Source organism: Embiotoca jacksoni, unplaced genomic scaffold (genome assembly GCF_022577435.1).
Source record: "Embiotoca jacksoni isolate LCO1_2020_lvr unplaced genomic scaffold, fEmbJac1.0.p SCAF_23, whole genome shotgun sequence".
In the NCBI taxonomy this organism is placed as follows: domain Eukaryota; kingdom Metazoa; phylum Chordata; class Actinopteri; family Embiotocidae; genus Embiotoca; species Embiotoca jacksoni.
In genome coordinates this window covers 3,985,488-4,006,928 of record NW_027185374.1, presented here as the reverse complement: position 1 = coordinate 4,006,928, position 21,441 = coordinate 3,985,488, and the positions used below count along the sequence as shown (strand labels likewise).

The 21,441-nt window shown below is 41.2% G+C and overlaps 1 protein-coding gene across 9 annotated transcripts in view; it reads left to right on the top strand.

Moving 5' to 3' along the window:
- Window positions 1–4,494: 4,494 nt before the first annotated feature.
- eya4 (EYA transcriptional coactivator and phosphatase 4) overlaps window positions 4,495–21,441 on the top strand; it is a 45,224-nt gene continuing 28,277 nt past the window's right edge. For all 9 annotated transcript variants that reach the window (XR_011178718.1, XM_069158313.1, XM_069158314.1 and 6 more), the window contains exons 1-2: window positions 4,495–4,833; window positions 8,770–8,830. Coding sequence is in view for 8 of the 9 variants with exons in the window: in XM_069158313.1 (XP_069014414.1) it covers window positions 8,798–8,830 (33 nt within the window). In the remaining variant the exon portion in view is untranslated. The remainder of the gene's footprint in view (window positions 4,834–8,769; window positions 8,831–21,441) is intronic.

Genomic DNA, 21,441 nt, shown 5'->3' with positions numbered 1-21,441 from the left:
CCCCTTGCGCCATTCCATTTGGCAAACCAATTTGAGATTTGAGGGTGGGGGCAGGAAAGGGAGAGGTATAGGTTAGCTGTAGTAATAATCATAAATCACCTCTGAAATGCTGCCATGTCACATGCCACACTGCGCCACTAATGACCAGGCCCATCTTTCACTGGGTATTTTTATCTGTGTGCCCTGACACTCGACTTCTGGAATCGTCCTCTCGTTTTACGTCGTCAGCACCTCGGCCCGGCCTGAGCACAAGTTCCTCACATATCTATAAATACCAGCCAGCTAAATGGCATTTTCTCTCACCCACCCCCTGCTTGGCAAGAACCAGGAGCTCTGTGACTTGGCAAACGGACTCGCAGTCCTACGCCACTAAACATCTTGGGGCTTAGCCCCCCCGCCCCAGCATCACCCTCCAGAGAACAGCTGGCCAAAAAAATAGATCTGTCTGCCACTGCCTTTACATTCCACAGTGGTTTCAGTTTAATTCAAAATGCTGCAATTACTTTTCACAAGATTTTGTAAAACACAACAAACACTAGTGCACTGGCTCAAAAGGCCACCTGTTGATTGAACTTCTTCCATTGCAGGGGTAGCTAAAGCATCAATGTACACCCCTGCTTGTTGGCTCCTACACTCAGACACTTTCACACAGAGGTAGAAACAGACAAACACCTGTACATGCTTCCTTTGTGCAGAATGTTCTGCCAAGTTTTTTAAGCTTACTGACATGTGGCACTAGAGACTGCAGGTCAGCGACAGCTTCCTGCTATTTTGGTCTGTGTCACAGCTTGAGGTTTTAATTTATTCTGCCAGAATGTGTCAATCACTTAGCAGCAGGGTTCAGGCGCGAGTCTGCTGCTGGAGGGAGAGGTGGGGAGGCACAGCAGGCTAGGCCTTGTTCTTTTTGAAGGAGTCAAGGAAGAATAAAAACAAACTCTGTTGGTCATAGAAATTTCTCAACCCTTGTTGAATGTATCCGCAAAATGTACTGTGTGTCAAAAATTTTTGGTCTACATTTTCAGACCGAGTTATGAGAAAATAAAAGATGGGGTGGGAAGCCAGACAGGGATCGTGTTCTTAATGCTGCACCAGCAATTTCTATTGATTGGTTGAGGGAACGGCATCTGGTGTGTACGTTGTGGCCTTCAGTGAATTTTATCAGCAGCATGTGAAAAGAACTGACACACGTGCTGTGCGACAAGGTTTCAGTTTATGAAGTAAAATATTAAATATACAGGAATACAGAAAAGCTCTGGGAGAGACGTTGGCTGCAATTCATGAAGTAGAGAACACTTCAAACTGGAAGATAAACAAGAATATTTTCAATTGTATTTACATTTATAGAGTATTATGTGTTCAAGACATGTTCCTAAATATGGGCTATCATTGTTAGTGCAGATACAACATTAGTCAAAGTACATTGTGCTCCAAGATGGACCTCATATTACAGGAACTTACTTTTTAGATAAGCATTTAGGGCTGTTTTACAGATCTGTTTTCTAATCATCAAGCAGTGGTCAGTACATATAGTCATTGTTATTCTCTCTTATAGCATTAGACTAGTTTTTGTCATGCCAGGGTTTTGAACTTGACCCTTCCAACCCAGTGCCAAAACACACGCACACATCAGTCATCATGTGATGTCATACCTACTACGCCTGGCATCACATGACTTTGCACTATGTATCCTTTCCAGTGCCTTGTAATAAATGACTAAATAGTTCAGTTGTGAAACTGTGTCACCTCGCAGGACGAAAGTTCAGACCTCAATTTACTGCTGTTTCTTGGTGGAATTTGCATCTCTCCTTAATTTCAGTCACTCGTGGTCTAAAAGCAGCTGAGCAATTGATCCATGTACCAATTTGTGATGACTTCAAATATGGCTGTTGCTGCAAAGAAGCTACAAATTTTACTTAAATAATCGCAACAGTGTCCAGGTGAACACCCAAGATTAGTGTCACCAATTCAGTAACCAATCAAATTGATGATATGGTCACAATCTCCTCTTTTCTTCCTCTGCTATAGTGTTGAATAATGGCTATGATAATGTTGTTTGCACAACCTTATGATGTCACAGTGAAGTTAACCTTTTACCTTTTGGATATGAAATGTTCCTTTTTTTAATCATTTTATCCTATTAAACATTTTGTGTTTTATTGTCATCATCAGCGCATTAATTTCTATTTATGGCAAAACATGTTTTTGTGAGATCACTGTGATCTTTGACCTTTGACTGTAATCAATTCATCCTTGATTGCAAGTGAAAATTTGCACTACATTCAATGAAATTCCCGCAAGGTGTTCCTGAGACATCATGTGAACTAGAATGGGATGAATTGAGCTCAAGGTGACCTTGACCTTTGACCCCCAAGATGTAATCAACTAATCCCTGGGATCAAAGTAACGTCTCGGCCAAATTTGAAGAAATAGCCTCCCCTTGAGATAACATGTTCACGAGAATGGGGTGGACGTAAATGCATGTACTTTTTTTTTTACGCAAAACCGTGTACGTATGGACGTATGGACAACACGAAACAAATTAGCTGTCTGTGGCACGGAGTCATCAAAGGGTTCTGCTTTTTCTTCCAAAGTACATTAAATGCATTAAAAGAATGGAAAATTACAGCTTCTCTTTTGTCTTGGCTCCCTCTTTTACACTTTTTTTGCACAATGGCTTTGTGCGTCAGTAGCTTTTTCTTTCTCTCAGTCTGCCTGCGAATGTGCCAGCCAATTCCACAAAGAACGTATTTTTTCAATATTTGTGTACAGCATGTAAAGCCCTGGAAACTTTGGCTCTTTTCATCCGAATATTACCAAGAAGCTTTTCGAATCACGTAAACAAGTGCTGTGTTTGTGTGTATGTGAGGACAAAGAAAGAAAGGGACAGAATATAAAAATGCTTTTGCGTGTATTGCATGTGTGTGATCATCAGCGGGACCTCCAGATGAACGATCAGGGCTCAGTCAGAGAGGTTGCTGACATCACGAGCTCAAATAAATGACAGCATGGTAAAAGAGCGCTGATCCGAGGCCAGCAGGATCCAACGGTCACAGAATCCATAAGCCATAACAAGCGTTCAATTTTTCAAATAAACAAGACTCCACGGCCAAATCTATCATCTTTCTGAGGCCTCTGCGAAGCAGTGCTATCTGACTTCATTCTCAAAGGATTTATTTGAGCCATGCTGTGTTATGTTTGTTATTTTGATTCATATCTCCAGAATGTTTTCTGGCTTTTTTTGGCATGATTATTCTCTAGTTCTTTGTCTATAATAGATTAAACAGCACCATGCCTGTTTATATGACTTTGCATCTTTGCTTTAATGTCTTCTCTGTATATGTATGTATGTTTCTAAAAGGCCAACTTTCCAGGTACCTGTTTTTTTACCTGGGCTAAATGATGCTTGTTTGTAACCTCCACAATACAATTTGTGCAGAAAAACTGTTAGAAATGTGAAGGATCAGTGGTGTGTCCACTGCTAAAGGATCAGTTCAGCTAAATAAGAACACTTGCCTTGAGAGTTATCACACCATCAGGAAATTGTTGGTTTCATTTGAAATGGTTTATATCTTTCTGCAGATCTATCTGTGATGTGTCCGGCCACCTCAGTGCATTGGAGGTGAATGAAGGTTTGTTTGTTAAAAATAAAATCAGCAGGGTTTGAATTTTGCAATCACACAGGAACGATGTGACTTAATTGAGTGGTTTGAAATCTGATTCTAATATGATCAAATCTATACACTATAGATTATGTTTTAATATTTTTTATATTTTCTGTTGAACTTCTTTTTCACTTTCTGCCACAGCTTAAACTAGTCACAACAAAAACATTGAAAGATAAGATGTCAGATCATTCCAGATTAGCCTGTCTCTAATTTATATTGAACACATTTATAAAAAGCTTTTAAACTGAAAGTAAAATATATTCAAATTAATAGTGTAAAACATCTAAATGTGTTGTCTTCTATCTTAGTAGTTCTGTCTTGCCTCAATCTGACCACGTCATTGCCATTTAACTTTTGTTTTATAGCCTACTATATTTCTCATATATCATTTTTAATAACTTCTGATAGGCCTATATTAATTTGGTATAAATAATGTTTGTGAGTATCAAAGAACTCCAGGAAGATGAAATAGCAGAAACCAGGAGTCCATAAGCAAAGCAAAACAAATTTAGAGCTAAACAAACAGTAGGTTAAATAAAATATAATAAATGCACATACAATTATTCTCTTCACTCTGGTTTCAGATAAATAGATAAAAAGCCTACATAGATGCAGGCTGGTCGGTGGGTGCATGTTGTTTTTGCTCAGATGGGATATATAAAACTGTGAGCACGTCATTTGGGCCAAACTATTAATAAGAAGTCATTTTGGTATCCCCCATCCCCTCCCTCCAGGTTCGAACCCCATTTCTCCTTTGGAAACTTGCCCAATAGTGTCCGTATGGCAGCTGGACGCATGCGCAGCAGCCACGGTCTTCAATAATGTCTAATGCCTCTGAGCAGCTTGCTGCTCAAACTTGGACGCGGACTGAAAATAATGTTGTTTCCCGCGGAAGTGAGCGTTCCGGCCAACGTCACCGAGCCCCAGGACTCGAGTTTGAGTTTGTAAATTTGTTTCACGCTGTGTGAGTAACTGTACGGACTTGTTTTTGGATCGTCGCTGGTAATGGCCAGCAGCGGCTGAAGTGTTTTGATCCAGTCAGTGACAGCCTGCAAACAGCAGGGAGAGCTGTGCAGCGAGCGCACTGCACTTCATTATGAGCGCTTCCAAGCAGTAAGGGGAATCTGGGAGCTGATTTCTTGCTTGGACGACAATACTTTGTACACAGGTATGCCTATGTTTACTTTGATTTATTTAGCCTACTTTTAAATTGTTTAGTCAGCTGCAGGTCAGCGTGTTTTTTTTTTTTCCTGCAGAACAGGCCATTGACAGGTCATTCATTACGATTCCTTCTAAATAATTTAGAAATATTAAAGCATATTCCTGTTTAAAAAAAAAAAGGTATAGGTTAAAATTGATTATCTCCCAGCAACGACTGATCAAGATTTCAATTCTCATAATTTCATTAATAGGCCTAATGAAAATTATTTGGGTAAATTGTTGTTAAAAGGCAATTACATACCTATTAATAAATTATAGAGACCGGCTATATTTAAATCGGGGTCTATTTTTCACACGAGTTGTTTCCGGTTGGAGTTCAGATTTAATCCCAACCTCGGAACCTCGGCACATTTAATCCTTTTAAATTAATTTTATCCGTATATGTTTAAGTAATTTTAATTTTATTGACTGGTAAACATCATTTTTTAAGTAAAATAAAAGGAATTTAGTCCTACCCATCACGGTAAAACAGAAGTCTTTAATTAAAAAAAAGAAAAAAAAAAGAAAAAGAAAAAAATTGGTTTGGTAAAAAAAAAAAAATATGCGCCTTAATTTGATGGTTATTTGTCATATGACGATCTTTGACTGCGGGTCAGTGTGGTTATAGCCGACATCTTTTAATCCAGAGTCACAAGGAGGAGTTTAGTTCCCTTTGCTGTCACTCTCCATCCCTCCGTGTGTCCACGGTTTTCTCCCCATCTCTCCTCTCATCCCACGTGGAGTTTGTGTTTATATTTGATATGTAGGAAATGGGAATCTTATACCATGGCCGGGCTCTCAGGGTTTGAAAGGCCCCTGGCTATTGGCCTGCCCCTAACAACATGACAAGTTACACGCCGACTCAAAATCTGATAGGGCCTACTGCGCCGTAATCCATACAGATTAGATTTCACATTAAGGACTCATACTTAAGCAACGCGCATTAATGCGCAAGACTGGATGGACGGATTTGGTGTGTGGAGATTTCTGCAAATGATAAAGTCTTGCACATAGAGAGGCTGAAAAATAAATCCTTGCTGTGGCCCTCAGTATTTCAGTTAAAAAAAACTGCATGGTCATGTAGAAGGAAGCTCTTGTGTTTTACTTTATTTTAAACTATCGGTGTGGCATTTGCTTTCTTAATAATATATCAAAATGTGTGAAAAGCACAATATCAATTTATCATAGGCCATTTTAAATTTTGTCCTTACGTGCTATATTTCTAATATTTGATATTTGAACTCTGTTATTTATTAACTTTATTTTACCCTTATATGATAATTATCTGAAATTCAAACAGAAAGGGGTGCAAAACTAATAGCATTTAATCACATTTTAATATATCATTTTGTGCTAAATATTAAAAATAGTTCTGCCCCTTCATTTGACAACGTTCTTCAATTTAATGCCCTTAGTCTTCAAACATGTGGTATTAATAGTTTTGCTGAAATATTATTGTTATACCCGGCCCGGCACAAAATATAAATAAATAGTTATGTTTATGATGTAATATTATTATGTAATTATGCACACAATTATTCCGATAAAGATCGTTTGTGTCCTCAGGCGTGCTGCTGAAAACGCTAAATGTGGCTCAATCAAACTCAGAGATACAAAAAGAAGATGCTCCATCTTCTGTGTGAACAATATGACATTTGGAAACACAATTCCTTTTTATTCCTTTTTTTTTGTAAAATGTCATCTAAAAATGAATTGTTACATTAAAAATGGTTGCCTAAGCAATCGGGTTCAGGTCAAATTTAAGTTGTGACTTTTCACTTCTGCCTCCGCAGCCAGCAGCAGTCGTTTGTTCAACATTCTCCCCTCTTCGGCTTTTATAGCGGGAAATTTACTGTAGTGCAGCTGTGTCGTCCACTTTCTAATCCTTCGCCGTCCCATATGTGTTTCTTATGTCGCTGTCAATAGCCATAGTGAGAAATATAATTCTCTCTTCTGGGACGCTGAAGGAAATGGCAGGCATTATTGATTCCCTGTTCAGTGTCAAGTAACTACCGGGCGGTTTTAGGGCCGTACGAGTCAGTCGTGTGTCGTGGGATACAACACGCAGGCCTTCAACAAAATTTAAGATGATTTACGAAATAATCAGCTTTGACATAAAAGTTTAAAAGACCCATTAAAACTGCAATACTTTGACACTCCCAATAGGTATCAAATGTGATAGAATTTCTCAAATTTAACGCCCCAAAAAAATGTATTACTCCTAAACTGATGCATAAACTAGACTTGTTGTGGGTTTTGTCTACAACATTTCTACTAAAGAAGAACAAATCATGAAGGAAAGAGTGAAACCCGGCAAGATAGAGGGCTGATTATGTCCTCCACAAAGGTGAGAGAGGGAGAGAGGTGGGGGTGAAGGGGGGGGGTGAGGGAGGGAGGGGGAGGGGAGGGTGAGAGGAGGGGAGGGAAGGGGAGGGTGAGGGGGGAGGCTTGGGCACAAATCAATTCACCTGAGAGACGCATTATTGTCTTCGGTTTCAGCCGAGGAGGAGCTGAGCGCTATGAAAAATTAAAAGGATGCCAGTTAGTTTAAGGGATCGAGCCAGAAAACTCCACAGCACACGAAAAACACACACACACACACACACACACACACACACACACACACACACACACACACACACACACACACACACACACACACACACACACGCACATGCTGACACACTGCATTGTCCTGGTTTAATGTTCATACCTGTTAGTAATTCATATTTTGGGACAAACGTTTTATCAAATTTTGGAGAAGAATTTAGTTCCCTTATGTCTGCATGTCGTTTGTGTGACATGCGTATGCAGACAAACTGTACACCATAGACACACACATATACTCTGATTCAGCCCTAATCGTTCACATTAACACACACAGCCAAATAGACATCATTTACAGCTCGTTCTCGATTCGCTGAATGTGCAGTTGAAGAAAAAAAACGACATTTTCTTCAGCTGAAGCGAAATATAGCAATTGCATGAAAAATTTAAGGGGATTTTCACTGAGAACTTTAGCTGGAAACAGTTCAGTGCACTTCTTACCACATGGCTGGGAACCACAGATCTAATGACAGGGAAGGACTTTTGTGTTTGCATGTCAGTGTGCGTCTTTGCAGCCTATTCTTTTGTTCAGCTGTCAAACTTTTCTGACAGCCTTTGCTCAACGTAGCAGAGAAATGGCATTTTTGTGCCGTTGTGTTGGGATGATGGCATTGTCTGCCATTGTTTTCTGCTGGCCTTTTGTTGCGCCGTCACTCTCCGGGTGACAGTAGCAGCAAAAAAGACGAGAACAGAATACAATTTCTCTCCATTTTTCTGATCGCAACATCTTATCTCGCTTAACTTGTGGACAATCACCTCGGCCTCCCCATTGCTTCCAAACTCCTGCGCCAACCTGTCTCCTGTCTAGTATTAATAGGGTCACTCACTGTGTTCGTGTGCTAGCCAGCCACTGTGTCTGTGGTCCAGAGCCCGCCAAGCAGCCATATCATTTACACTTCTCCATTTTCATTGTTGATATTTACTTCTGCAATTATCTCTCCACTTCACCCTCAGCTGAAGATGATATGCTGAAGTTAACACTGCTGCTTCCCTCCTTCAGTCTCCTGTTGCTCACACATAAACACACTGACAGGAGGTCTAACCAACAGATGCACGCAGACATAAAAAACAAAATAAATACATTTTAGTGGCTGTTTTCATCCAGCCACTATGTAAGTGATCAAATTGTAAGTGATCAAATTTGGCAAACATCCAAAGCAGGGTTGGAATTATTTCCCACGAATTTCACAGTAAAACAATTAAAGCGGGGCAGCTGATCATTTAAATATTAAAAGATCATTTTTTTTATTTTAAATCCATTGACACATTTTATTTTCTCATTTTTGCCTCTCTCAAGTGTGTGGCGGATCACAGCCAAAGAAGCCATGGAGGCCTCACAGGACCTCAACGAACAGATGGTGAGTTAAACGCTACTGTATGCATGCAAGAGAGTGTGTGTGTGTGTGTGTGTGTGTGTGTGTGTGTGTGTGTGTGTCGATGAGGTGGGTGAGTAAGTATTCCTGGTGTCGGCCACACAAGTGTGAGGTATGGGTGCGTTACAAATATATGTGACCATGTGTGTGTGCGCTAACACACAGCAGATGTTGTTCAGTGAGTGTACAGTAACCATATGGCCACAGTCAGAGTGACTTTAGGAGAAACAATGCTCGACATAGACATCAATTTACGGTGTGTGTGTGTGTGTGTGTGTGTGTGTGTGTGTGTGTGTGTGTGTGTGTGTGTGTGTGCGTGCGCGTATGTGTGACTTTTGCGAGCACAAATGTGTATGTTATAGAAGAGAATATAGTCATTTAAATTACAAATTGAATTGAAAAGGTAGGTCTTTTTTTTTTATCTCCACCATATCTTTCAGACTACAGTCGTGCGCTGAGCCACATACACACATGCAGAGACTCACACTCTCTCTCTCTCACACACACACACGCGCGCACACACACACACACACACACACACACACACACACACACACACACACACACACACACACACACACACACACTGACCCTGAGGGTTTGCTAGTGTCTCTGCACACCAGGCCACCTCTGCGTCACGTCAGCGTCCCAGTTCTGCTTGTTTAAAGATCAGGCCGTATTGTTGGGAAAATGATTTTGGCGGCGAGCGAGGGCCACTCGCATTTCAAAGTCGTTAGTCAGCCACCAGAACAGGTGTAATTTCATCTTCTCCTCCTCCTCCCTCTCCATCAAGCCTCGTTCTCTCTCCCTCTCTCTCCCTCTGACCTGACAGCAATAATAGCGCAAAGTGGGACAGAGCCCATGAAGTATGTTGTTTTTCCCCTACTTTTTGTGTTGCTCTGTCAAACTCACTCTGGGTTAGATTACAGGCTGACCCCAGTAGAGAATACGTCAGTCACATATGCAGTACATGCACATAACAAAAATACAGAAAAAGATAGAGAAAGGAAGAAGCATCCATCTTGTCGTGCTGCTATCCAGATATCAAATATTGATGTCCATATTCCACAATTACTTCACCTGCTTTAAATAGGGCACTGATATCATTTATAATGTGAATTTGAGCTGCGGCTCAAAGACATTGATTCATTGTTCAGGTTGGAAATGAGATATCAGAGCAAGGACATAGATTTTAATCACACCGAGCTATACTCTTATAGGACTGATATTTGTGTCTTCTGAAATGTTTGCTTTTTTACTTTTTTCGCTAAAATGGTGAAGTTTACTGTGTAAAGCTGGTAATTGCTGAATTAAATTTGAATCAGTATCTCATAATCATTGAGGCGGATGGAATTGTGGGTATCCAGGGTGTCATGTACGCAGGTACACCAGCTAAAAAAAAGAATACAGTCTAATACAACAGCCCAGCACTAAATCTTTCTTTCATTAGTTTAGTCTTCTGTTCTAGCTAGAAACAGATATTTATGGTCATTGCGAAAGTTGAAGTTTGTGGCATTTTAAAAGCCCATTTCATTACACTGAGATGTGTTTCTAATATTCAATCAACCCTAAATGCTAACAGTGGGAAGGACATACTGTAACTATCTGTCATGAATGGCTGCAACTAACAATTATTTTTATTATGAATTGATATTTTTTTTTATTCACTAATTAATTTGGTCAATCTTTAAAATATCAGAAAATAGTAAAAGAAAAAAACTGCCAATCATACTTTTCCAAAGCCCAAGCTGACCTATGTCTTCTTAATACAGAAGATGAAAAAAAAAATCATGAAATGATTACAATTTAACTGGTCAAACCAAAGAACATATTACATTTCTGATTCAAAAAATGACACGAGATAAGATTAAAAAAAAAAGATGATATTCATATCATATATCAGTATCGGCTTTGTGTACAGTAGGTAGTCAATGTCTTCTGACCCTGTTTCATGGTTTATCAAACTACTTTTGAAAACTGACAAATTCGCTTAAACATTTCAGCTAATTTGTTAAAGCTTTGCAGTTTTGTGCTTATTTTTTATTTTGATTACAACTGAACCTCAAGTACTGATGGCAGCCTTAATGTTTGTTGTAGATGGGCATTTGAATTTGTAAACTTATTCTATTATTGTAATTTCTTTCCTTGGAATGCTTTCCTCTTGTTTTAATACTTAAATTAAAAGTGTCTAATATCTTCCCCGCTCCGCTTTATTGAAATAGGCGTGTCTCGGGTGACAAAGAAAACAGCGCAGACCTCACACACAAGGTTTCGGGGAGTTGTCTATTGATACCTGATACCCCCACTCCTCCTCTCTACCCTTTAAAGTACCCTGTCCCTTACTTCCTCCACCCCGCCCTTTTCCCACCACATCCATCGCACGTCATCTGGGTTATGGTCAGGCGTCCTCTCTGGCCGCCTGCCTGCCGAGGGCCAGCCTGCCGTCTGGGGTCCTAGGGGAGCACTGGAAGGAGCCTGAGGCAGGGCCAACAGTGGTTAGCCCCTTAATGCTACTTTTAGCTTGTTTAAGTGTGTCACTCCACCTGTTGTCACATACTTGTTTAGCTTAGGAGAAAAAGTGATCACAGTTTTTTTTTTTTGCTATCATTTTTTGAGTGATGCTCTATGAGATGATGTGGATGAGTCAACAATGAGGCTGTTTGGATCAATGTTTTATGATAAATTTAGTTAAATAATAAGTATGAGCATTAAACAGATTGAGTACGTCACACAAACCCCACACACAGTCCCTCAATGGTTCTGATTGAAGTCTCTAGTCTGTTGGCTGGTGGAGGAAGCGGTGAGAGACGGGGAGGGGGGGTGGGGGGGGGCAGCGGTGTTCGCTGACCTCTGGGAGCCTTGCAGGATTTAAACGTATGGCCACCTGAAGAAAAAAAGAGAGAGACAGAAAAAAGGATGAAAAAAGAGGGGGAAAAAGGTTCTTTTAGCTGGAGCCTTTTCCTCTGGTGCGCTGGGAGAGGCCCCTAGTATGGCAGCTGTCCCAGTGTGTGTGTGTGTGTGTGTGTGTGTGTGTATGTGTGTGTGTGTGTGTGTGTGTGTTCGTTCGTTCGTTCACACGTATATATGTGTATTAGAGAGACAGAAAGACAGAGAGACCAAGTAAGAGGAGGAAAGGGGGTCAGGTTGCACCCCTCTTTCACCCCTACAACACCGTACAGACACATTCACACAAACTTACATGCTGCAGCAGTAGCTTAATACGAGCACGGCCCAGCCCCGATTGCTAAGATTGCACTGGCGTCATAGATGGTCGTTTCAAAAATCTGCCCGGCAACAAGACATGTGGACAGATCACAGGAGTGTGGAGTGTAACAGCTACCCCCCTGGCATCCCTCTCGTAGGCTGGCATCCTAGCTGTGGCACCGAGGTGCACTTCAATTTCAGCTTAGTGTACAGTGATTCTTGTAAGATTTATGTGTAGTTGACAGCTGAGTGTTGCTGAGAGAGTCTTCTGTCCAGACTGTGCAAGAAATGTTGTAACTCATTTTATGTTCCAGGGCAATACACATTAATCAACAGAGTGTAAATTTGTAAATTGACCTTCAGTCATGTGTTAAATTCGCAATTTAAACTAGAATTACCGCATCATGGTTGTATGCCTCCACCAACCAGTCAAGTTAGAGTTTACACCCGTGGCGGTCCAAACTCTCAATATTTCAATAAGAAAAGATGATTAGGAAGTGAATAATAATATTTACGGTTATTTCAGTTTTATCGATGAGACTGAGATGAGGAGAAGCTACAGTATTTCATAGAGCAATGAAATGAAGGTGGGAGATGTAACAAGTCTCCCTGGATAATACATGCTGGTGGTGGTGAAGCAAAGTTAGCAGGAGGCTAATAAAAACCTAAGTTAAGACTCTATGGACACCCAGAAGGATGAGGTTGTGATGGGGAGGAGGAGGGTTGTACATTTATAGGGTCACCGAGGCAGAACCACGATGATATTTAAAGATCTGGGACCAGGGGCTGATTGGCTCCAGAAATGTGGGCTGAAAGATCATTGGACAAGCATCATGACAACGAAATTATAAATGAAGTGATTTTTTTGACAGCGTGGGAAAGTGGAAATGACCAAGAAAATAGCAGCAGGAATAGCAGATATTCACCTGTAGAGGAATAAAGACTAATTGTAAGGGAACAGATCCTCCTTGTAGAACAGAGTTGTACCCACACAGTTCAGATGACGTCTATATGAAGAAAGGAAGCGGGTTGGGTGGATGGTTTGATACAGCAGCGGATTTGTTCACATTTCATTTCCAACCTTAAGTCAGTCAAATTACATCTACTGTTGCCATGGTGACGAAAGTTACATAACTTTAAGGCAGTAGCAAGATTATTGCACAACACAGTTCAAGTCATCATTTTAAACCGAAGGCTTTTTGTGCCTTAAACTAACCAGGGATGCTAATTTAGAAAACACTCCTGAGGGGTTGTATTTAAGGGTATGTGGCTTGAAAGACTTGTTATTTTTAACCAAATTAATGATAAGAATTCCTGAATCATATATTTAATGGAGGAATGTTCCAGAACTGAGAGACTGTGACTATGAAAGCTGGCCAATGGAGGTTTTCCTCCTTAGGACCATAATGTCCTCTCTTCTCGACCTGGTTAATCTGTCTCCAGCATTATGAAAGTTATCAGGATTTGTTTGAGCGTGTATTCCCAACATATGAAACAACTTCTTCAATATTCTACACTGTAATATTCCATAGTTTTCTGGAATATTAGATTTAGCGACTAAGTGAAATAGTGAATTTTAATCTTTAGACACAGAATTTTGTAAACTGGGTGAAATCAGCAAAAGTGATCCTGCACAAAGGATTCATGTGAAATGCAGAAGAATCCCTTTGTTTTGTCTAAGATGCATGAAACAACCGAAACATCTGTCTTTCACACACACAAAAAAAAAAATTCAATTCCTGCCTCGTTTCAGAGAATTTATAACTCGTATACGAGAGCTGAGTGAGAGTCTGGCCGGCCGGGGAAAGACAGCTAGGTGTGAGGTCAGCGGGTCACAGACAGCCTGTGAGCCAGTTGCTGCCTGACAGAGTCAAACCCCCCAAACAGACTGGAGAATCCATCTAGAAACCCAGAGCAAGCGGCGTGGGCTTTTCAAGAGGAACACACCAGACAGGAAACCACATGATATGTGTGCTGTATAGTGTGTGCTGTGTGAGAGTCTGCGTGTGTAGGTGTTTCTTTCTCTGTTATACACATAGACTCTCTGTGGTGTGGGACGGCTGAGGTCATCTGAGTGGAGGCTGTCTCATATTGTGGCCTTGCTTGTTTAATGGAAGTCAATCAGGGATACTATATTTCTTGCCAAGATTCCTTATTTTATTGATTACTCAGAGTTTTTTTTTTTTTTTGAGAAAATCACATTATGGCCAGATGTTACATTTCTGCCAACTGAACATTTTAAGCTCAATAAAATCTTTACTGAGGAAGTTTATGGTTTGAGAAACTATAGTAGTAATGGCACGTTCATTGTGTCAGTGGAGACGAACAAAAAGTCTCCAGTTTATTTAAATCACATAAACAGAAGTCCTCAGTAAATTAGAGAAACATTTAATTATTTGTTCCCAGTAACTTCCCGAAATAGAAGCTTTGATAGCATAGCCCACCTTTTGTTCGGCCCTGTCTCGTCTCATCTGCCATTGGTTACATTGGAGCATATTTCCTAATTTTACTGGGAAGGAAATTAAATTGCAACAATTGTGCTTTGGTTATGGAGGAACCTGCCTGCCCTGCCTGCCGCGAGAACTTCCTCTGTTGCTCTGCTGGGAGATTGGATTTCTCTCTCCGCAGTGCAGAATCGGAGAGGTAGCATGGGGGTCGGCGAGGCCAGAGGGGCCGTGACCCGGGTCTCTGTGAGATCTCCAGTCTTCAATTAAGCTTTAGGGAGATGGAGGCAAAATGTATTTGCATTTGTGCTTCGTAAATGAAGGATTCAAGGATTATCAAAATTGATCTCTCGCCACTTTTGTAGATGACCTCCCAAATTTGAATATTTAAAAATATTTTTTACATGGATGCACTTTTGGACTGCCTTTAAAGAGATTATTGCACATTATTTGTTTTTAAGCAGGGGCAATCAATACAAAAATTATCATCGTGGCAGAAGAGTCAAATCTATTCATACATTATTAGCATCTTGCAGGTGGAACAGTGGGTGGGTGGGTTGAAAGCTAACACTTAGTAGCATGCAGAGGCTTTACAGCATCCCTGACAACATTTAAAATGTATTTTCAGTTTGTGCTAGATTTATTTCTAGATTTAAGATTTTATCTATAAAAGCATCTGACCGTGTTTGAACTGGGTCTATGCAGCGTTGATGTCCATAGAGACACATTTTTACACTCCCGTGTCCTTGATTCTTTTTGTCTGTCTGCGTGTCCCTCCTTCTCTTTCCCCGCCGGCCTGCCCGCCTCTTCGTCTCTCCCTGTGTCTCTCTGGCTAGAGTGATGATTCAGGGCCTATTGTGAAGTCGGCAATCCGATACAGAGCCAGCCCAAGAGCGAGGGTGTGGAGGTGGAGAGGTGGGGAGGTGAGGGGGTGGAGGTTGATGGAGGGAGGGATAGGGAGCGCACAGGGGGATGAGAAACAGGAGGGATTATGGGTGTTCTCATAGCCATGTCCGTGCTGTCTGCATGCCCGAGGTGCTTTGGCAGCCTTACCTGTCCTCTGCTTTACCTGTTGCTCTCATTCTCTCATTCGGCCTATAGTCTCTGTGTCTCTCCTGTCTTTGTCTCCCTTTATCTTTATTCTTTCTTTTTTTCTCACACCCCCGAGCTCTTGACTGTCCCGTTTTGGACTCTGTGCCCTTCTCTCCTTTTTTTTTTTTTTTTTTTCACACTTACATACATCCTCTTTCCCTTCAATCTGCCTTCCTTCTTTGCAGACATATGGTATTGCGAGTGATTTTATTAGGAAGACGATATGAAGTGTTTCACTGCCTGGTATGATGGAACAGCTTGTGACTTTTTGAGACATTCAACTCCTGTTCGCTCTCCTTGGTGCATAGGGCAGCAGTAACTTCTAATAATCGGCTGCATATTGAATCTGAGAGCAGATGGCGTGTGTGTCTGTGTGTGTCTGTGTGTGTGTGTGTGTGTGTGTGTGTGTGTGTGTGTGTGTGTGTGTGTGTGTGTGTGTGTGTGTGTGTGCGTGAGACCATACCTTTCTCTCTGCTGAATGTCTCTCCTTGTGTCTTTTTTTAAGGATATCTACCTTATGTTGTACCTCTCTCATGCACACACGCTGTGATGTCATGAGCAGCATTATTTAACAGGCAGCTGGGAGGCCATTCATCATTTAATTAAAAGCGTCTGAAAGGGATCTGAGGTCTAATGAGATTAGCTTTAATTATTGATGCTGCTGCTGCTGCCACCACAGACATGCACTTACACACACAGGCTCACACACAGGCACGCACGCACGCACGCACACACACACACACACACACACACACACACACACACACACACACACACACACACACACACACACACACACACACACACACACTGTAGTTATGACCATCGTGAACATTCAGACTCTGCTAGAATTAAATTCTCAGTCTTAACACACAAACACTTGCGTGTGCATTTTTCACTTTTCCCTTCTTTGCTCTCTTGCCTGATCTGTTTCCAGACACACACACACACATCTCATTGATTTCGCTTCACGGTGGGATGCAAAGGTGCTCGGGGAGGGGGGGAGGGGTGAGAGGGAAAGGGGTGGAATCAGAGGGGGAAAGTTGCGGTATGGGGACCAAGCACGGGGTGCGGTAGCTGCGGTCGGGTTGGGGATTGGGGGGGAGGTGGGGGGGTTTACAGGAAGATGGTGTTCTGTTTCTTCATGTCTACAAGAGCTCTTACTGCTCCAGTCTACTCACTTTATCCCCCATTTTATCAAGTTCATACATATCAGTGGATTTGTTTTTGTAAAACCTGTCTGCTTGTTAAGCAGTGTTTTGCCCAAAAATCTCCTCTTAAAAATCATCTAAGTTGTAAATGTGTTTATAATCTGAAGACATGATATTGTAAAAGTCGAATTTACAACACCAAGCTTGCTTGGCAGTTCTGTTGGTTTTTAATGGTCCATTCAACAAGTACTAGTTTGATGACTGTTTATTGTTGGTGCAGTTGATGCCAACACAGCTCAGAAAAGATGCCAAATCTAACTGCGAAAACTTGTCAACATTTTTGAAAAATTCTGTTTTCCCCCCTATTTTACCAGAAGTAGATGGAACAGTCTTATTTTACACGTTGCAACAATATCATATATATTCTTATTTATGGTTGCACCAAAGTATCTGAACTGAGCATTAACTTATACTATTGTTAACAAACGGGTATAATTTCAGAATGAGGACATACTTGAAATATTATACTTCACAGCTTCTACTTGAGTGACTAATCTGTGACTGCTCTCAGGATATGCAGCACGGAGCTGAGAGACAATGTTGACCCTGTAATAGAGTCATTTAGGTCTCCTGATTTTTAGTTAATTCATTAATAACTTTTTCTATAAAGTCCTAAGGGTGATTGTCATAGAATTTTTTTGTTCAGCTGTTTATCAATTGAATATCTTATCACTACACTTACACATCCAGATCACTCTGCTGTTATCTGCTCCAGTGTCTGACCTCAAAGATTGTTTCTTGAGAAAATTCATATTGAGTTGTTCTTGAGTGTGTTTTATGCCGCTGAGTAGAGTGATGGCCAGGGTGTGTGTGCGTGTGCAAGTGCGTGTGCATGTACGTGTGTATCTGTGTGTGTGTGTGTGTGTGTGTGTGTGTGTGTGTGTGTGTGTGTGTGTGGGCCTGGTCAACCATGGACTGGTTTAGGTTTCCCCCAGTTGTTTTTTTAATCACTCTCATCAGATTAGCTGAGCAGGGGCAGTCGAGGCCAAACGCACAATTAACAGCGCAGAACCAGTACACACACACACACACACACACACACACACACACACACACACACACACACACACACACACACACACACACACACACACACACACACACACACACATCCATCAATGACTTTTCATTTGTGTCCTTTGAGTAAAGCTGCATTAAATCGTGTGTGTGATCCCCTCACTCCCTGAGACAATGAGGAGCCAATTTAAATAGCAGCTATGAAGACCACCAGTACAGTGAGTATCATGAAGAGTAGCCTTAGTCACTGTTCTCCTCTGCTGCTCTTCCTCCACAAACATGTGGATTCACTGCAAGTTGATTCAATAAAAATAATCTTTGGGACGATTGGAGTTTGCTTTACCATAAATATGCAGATATTAAATAGTATAGTATTAAACTAAGCAAGAAATATGCAGGGTAGCAGCTCACAATTTATTTTCCAAAGTCTCAGCTTATTGTTGGAGCAGCTGGTAACAGCTCAGCCCAGATAAAAGATTGAGGCACCTGTTAATGGATTTATTTTACTTGCATTTCTAATATATTTCCTGTTTCAAATTTTCTGTTGTTTGACTAATTTAATTAGTTACTTCTGTATATTGTAATAATAATGCAGTTAAACACCTAAAACACATTCACTGTGGTCGGAGACACTGTCCACATTCTGCTTTTGAGAATTGTTGGATAAAAAAATATTAAAATTCATTTGGATGGTTGAAGATATTGTAAATCAATATTTTTTGGGATTGGGTTTTGAATGAACCAGATGTTACAGACTAAATTCAGGTGTTTCCAAAGTTTTACTTTAGCTACACAATCTGTGTGTGACTTTACTTCTATTTTTTGTGTCTTTTAAATTGAAACTTTATGCAGCTCTTGACAATGTTATGTGAGCATAGACAGGTGAAGAGAGGTACACCTCACCAGAGACACAGCGAGAGCAAGAGGGAGAGCAAGAGCAAGAGGGAGAGAGGGAGATGTTTTGAGAGAGTCACTATTTCACCCAAACACCTCCTCCTCCTCCTCCTTTTCCCTGCTCCACAGACTCACCCTGTTCTTTTCTTTCACTCCCTCACTTCTTTTTTTTTTTTTTTCTTTTATAGCTTCCTACTACACCTGAAAAAGGGGCATTTTTGGAGGCATAAAGAGAGGGATAGATTTACACCTCCCCAGGCTGAGGGGGGAACTTGAGGGGGTGAAGGAGGAGTGGATGAGGGAGGGTTGGAGGGAGGAGGCTCGGCACAATGTATTTTACATGAAAGGAAAGGGATAGAGTTACCACACCGATAACCACTCATACAAATGGGGAGAGCGGAGAGCTTTGAGCGGGGGACAGGTAAACGGGTGAGACTGTGTGTGTGTGTGTGTGTGTGTGTGTGTGTGTGTGTGTGTGTGTGTGTGTGTGTGTGTGTGTGTGTGTGTGTGTGTGTGTGTGTGTGTGTGTGTGTGTGTGTGTGTGCGCGCGCCCGTGAGAAAGAGAGAGAGAATGTGGAGGACAGATCGAGATGGAGCTTGTGTTTGTGTGGTGAGTAACATCCTTCATGAGTGTGTTTTGTGGTCGACACACCAGCCCATGTCAGAGACAGGGATGGCTGAATGATCACGTTGCACAGGTGTGTGTGTGTGTGTGTGTGTGTGTGTGTGTGTGTGTGTGTGTGTGTGTGTGTGTGTGTGTGTGTGTGTGTGTGTGTGTGTGCAAAGACTGTGTCTCTCTCTCTGTCTCTTTATGTATCCTCTTAGCTACATGTTGGGAAGTCGACACAACTAAAATTGTTCTTGTGTGTCTGCTCCTAACTTTTTTATTTATTTATTTATTTATTTATTTTTTAATCTAATACACTGGAAAGCACTTCTTCTTGAAGGTTAAGGAAGACTGATACCACTCTCATGTCTGTACCCTAGAAAGCAGCCAGCAGCCAGTTAGCTTAGCTTAGCACAACAACTGAATACAGAGGAAAACTGCTATTAAACCACAACTGCTTGTTTTTGAATTTAGTTTTACAGATTAAACAAATGAGATGCTTTAATTTGTGACATTTAGGGGTGCTTGTGTGTGCATTTTAACTTTGAACAGAGCCTGGCTCATTGTTCCCCTCGGTTTCTGGTCTTTGTGCTAAACTTGGCCTTATCGTGCGTTGAGGCAGCGGGAAATCGGGGAAGTTCACATTTGGGAACATCTCACTTCTGAATCGAGAGCATTCACAAACAAGGAAACAAAGCAGCCTCCAGAAAATGTGCTCTGTTTCTACAGAAATAGACAAATAGAATTCAGAAAAATGACAAACAGCCTCATCAGCATCCATAACTTAACACGGGAACTCAGAATTACATTAAATTCCTACACATTTTGATGTATTGCCGGTTTTTAACGTTTAACAGCTAATAAACTAAGCAAGTTTGACCATCTCATCTTGGAGCAAATACATTTCTTCCTTTCACCATAAATGCTGCTATGTCAAAATTAACTTTTTAATGTAAAGTACGAAGACAAATGCATTTTGTTGAGCTGAAATGAAAAAATATCAAAAAAGATCATGATGAAAATCTCACTTCAAACTAGCAGATAAAATAGCTAAAGAGAAGCAGAGTCTGTCTCCATCTGTCTAAGTGTCTGCAGGGAAGATAAACTGCTGTTGTTCCACTTAAGAACAAAGTTATTCTCGAGGGTCTCTTAAAGGGGAGCGAGACGCCTCCTTCAAACACTTTTAAAACGGTCCTAAGTCAACAAAAACCAAAGCCGAGTCCTGCTATTTAGCTGTATTCATACACTACCCTCTTCCTTTGCTCAGTTCACTGCTCTGATGTGCCCACGCCACTCAACTGTTTTGTTGTTTTTTCTATCTGTTTTTTTGCGCGTGTATTTCATGAGGCATGTTTTGGGACGCCTCCCCTGCTCCCTTCTCCCCTTGCTGTGAAAATATTTCATCGGGGATGTTTTTGGACGACCCCCTCCTGGTGGGGTCTTGCCTGGCTAATAATAAAGTGCTTGAGTTGTCAAGCACTTCGGCAACACCCTAATCTGTTCTGACAGCTAGTCCACATAAACTCCCAAACGTCCAGCACGCACGCACACGAATGCATGTCGGCATCCACGTATAACACACTTTCAACAGACACTTGCCCTGATGTATGCATGCAGGTCTACAGACAGTCTATCAATCAGGGTGTTTATTGGGGTATGGGATAAAGACTGTGGGACACGGCTGCATGCTGTCTCCATGGTGACCGAGCTAAAGGTGGCTGGTGCGCAGTTGGAGACAGTGGCCCTGTTCCAAATTGGTCTCTAGGCCTGTATACATTTGGTGTCAGCTATTTTCTGTTGCCTCGTACATGTACAGTAACGTTTATAGTGCTCTGGAAGTTGTTAAAGGATCAGTTCACCCAACTTAAAAATCTCACTCATTATAGCCATATCTAGCCAACCAGATATTTACCACGTCAGTTTTTAGATCTTTGCTGTGAAGTATATTTCCGCAGCCCTACCAGGCTACTACAGGGGTTAATCTTTGAACAATAAATAAAATAGCATATTTTATGATGATATATGTTAATAAACAACATCGTGACTCATATTTCCCTTTGACTAGATTATATGTAACTAAGTTTTGGTTGAGTTGACACATGGCAGTTGGAACAAATTTCAGAGACG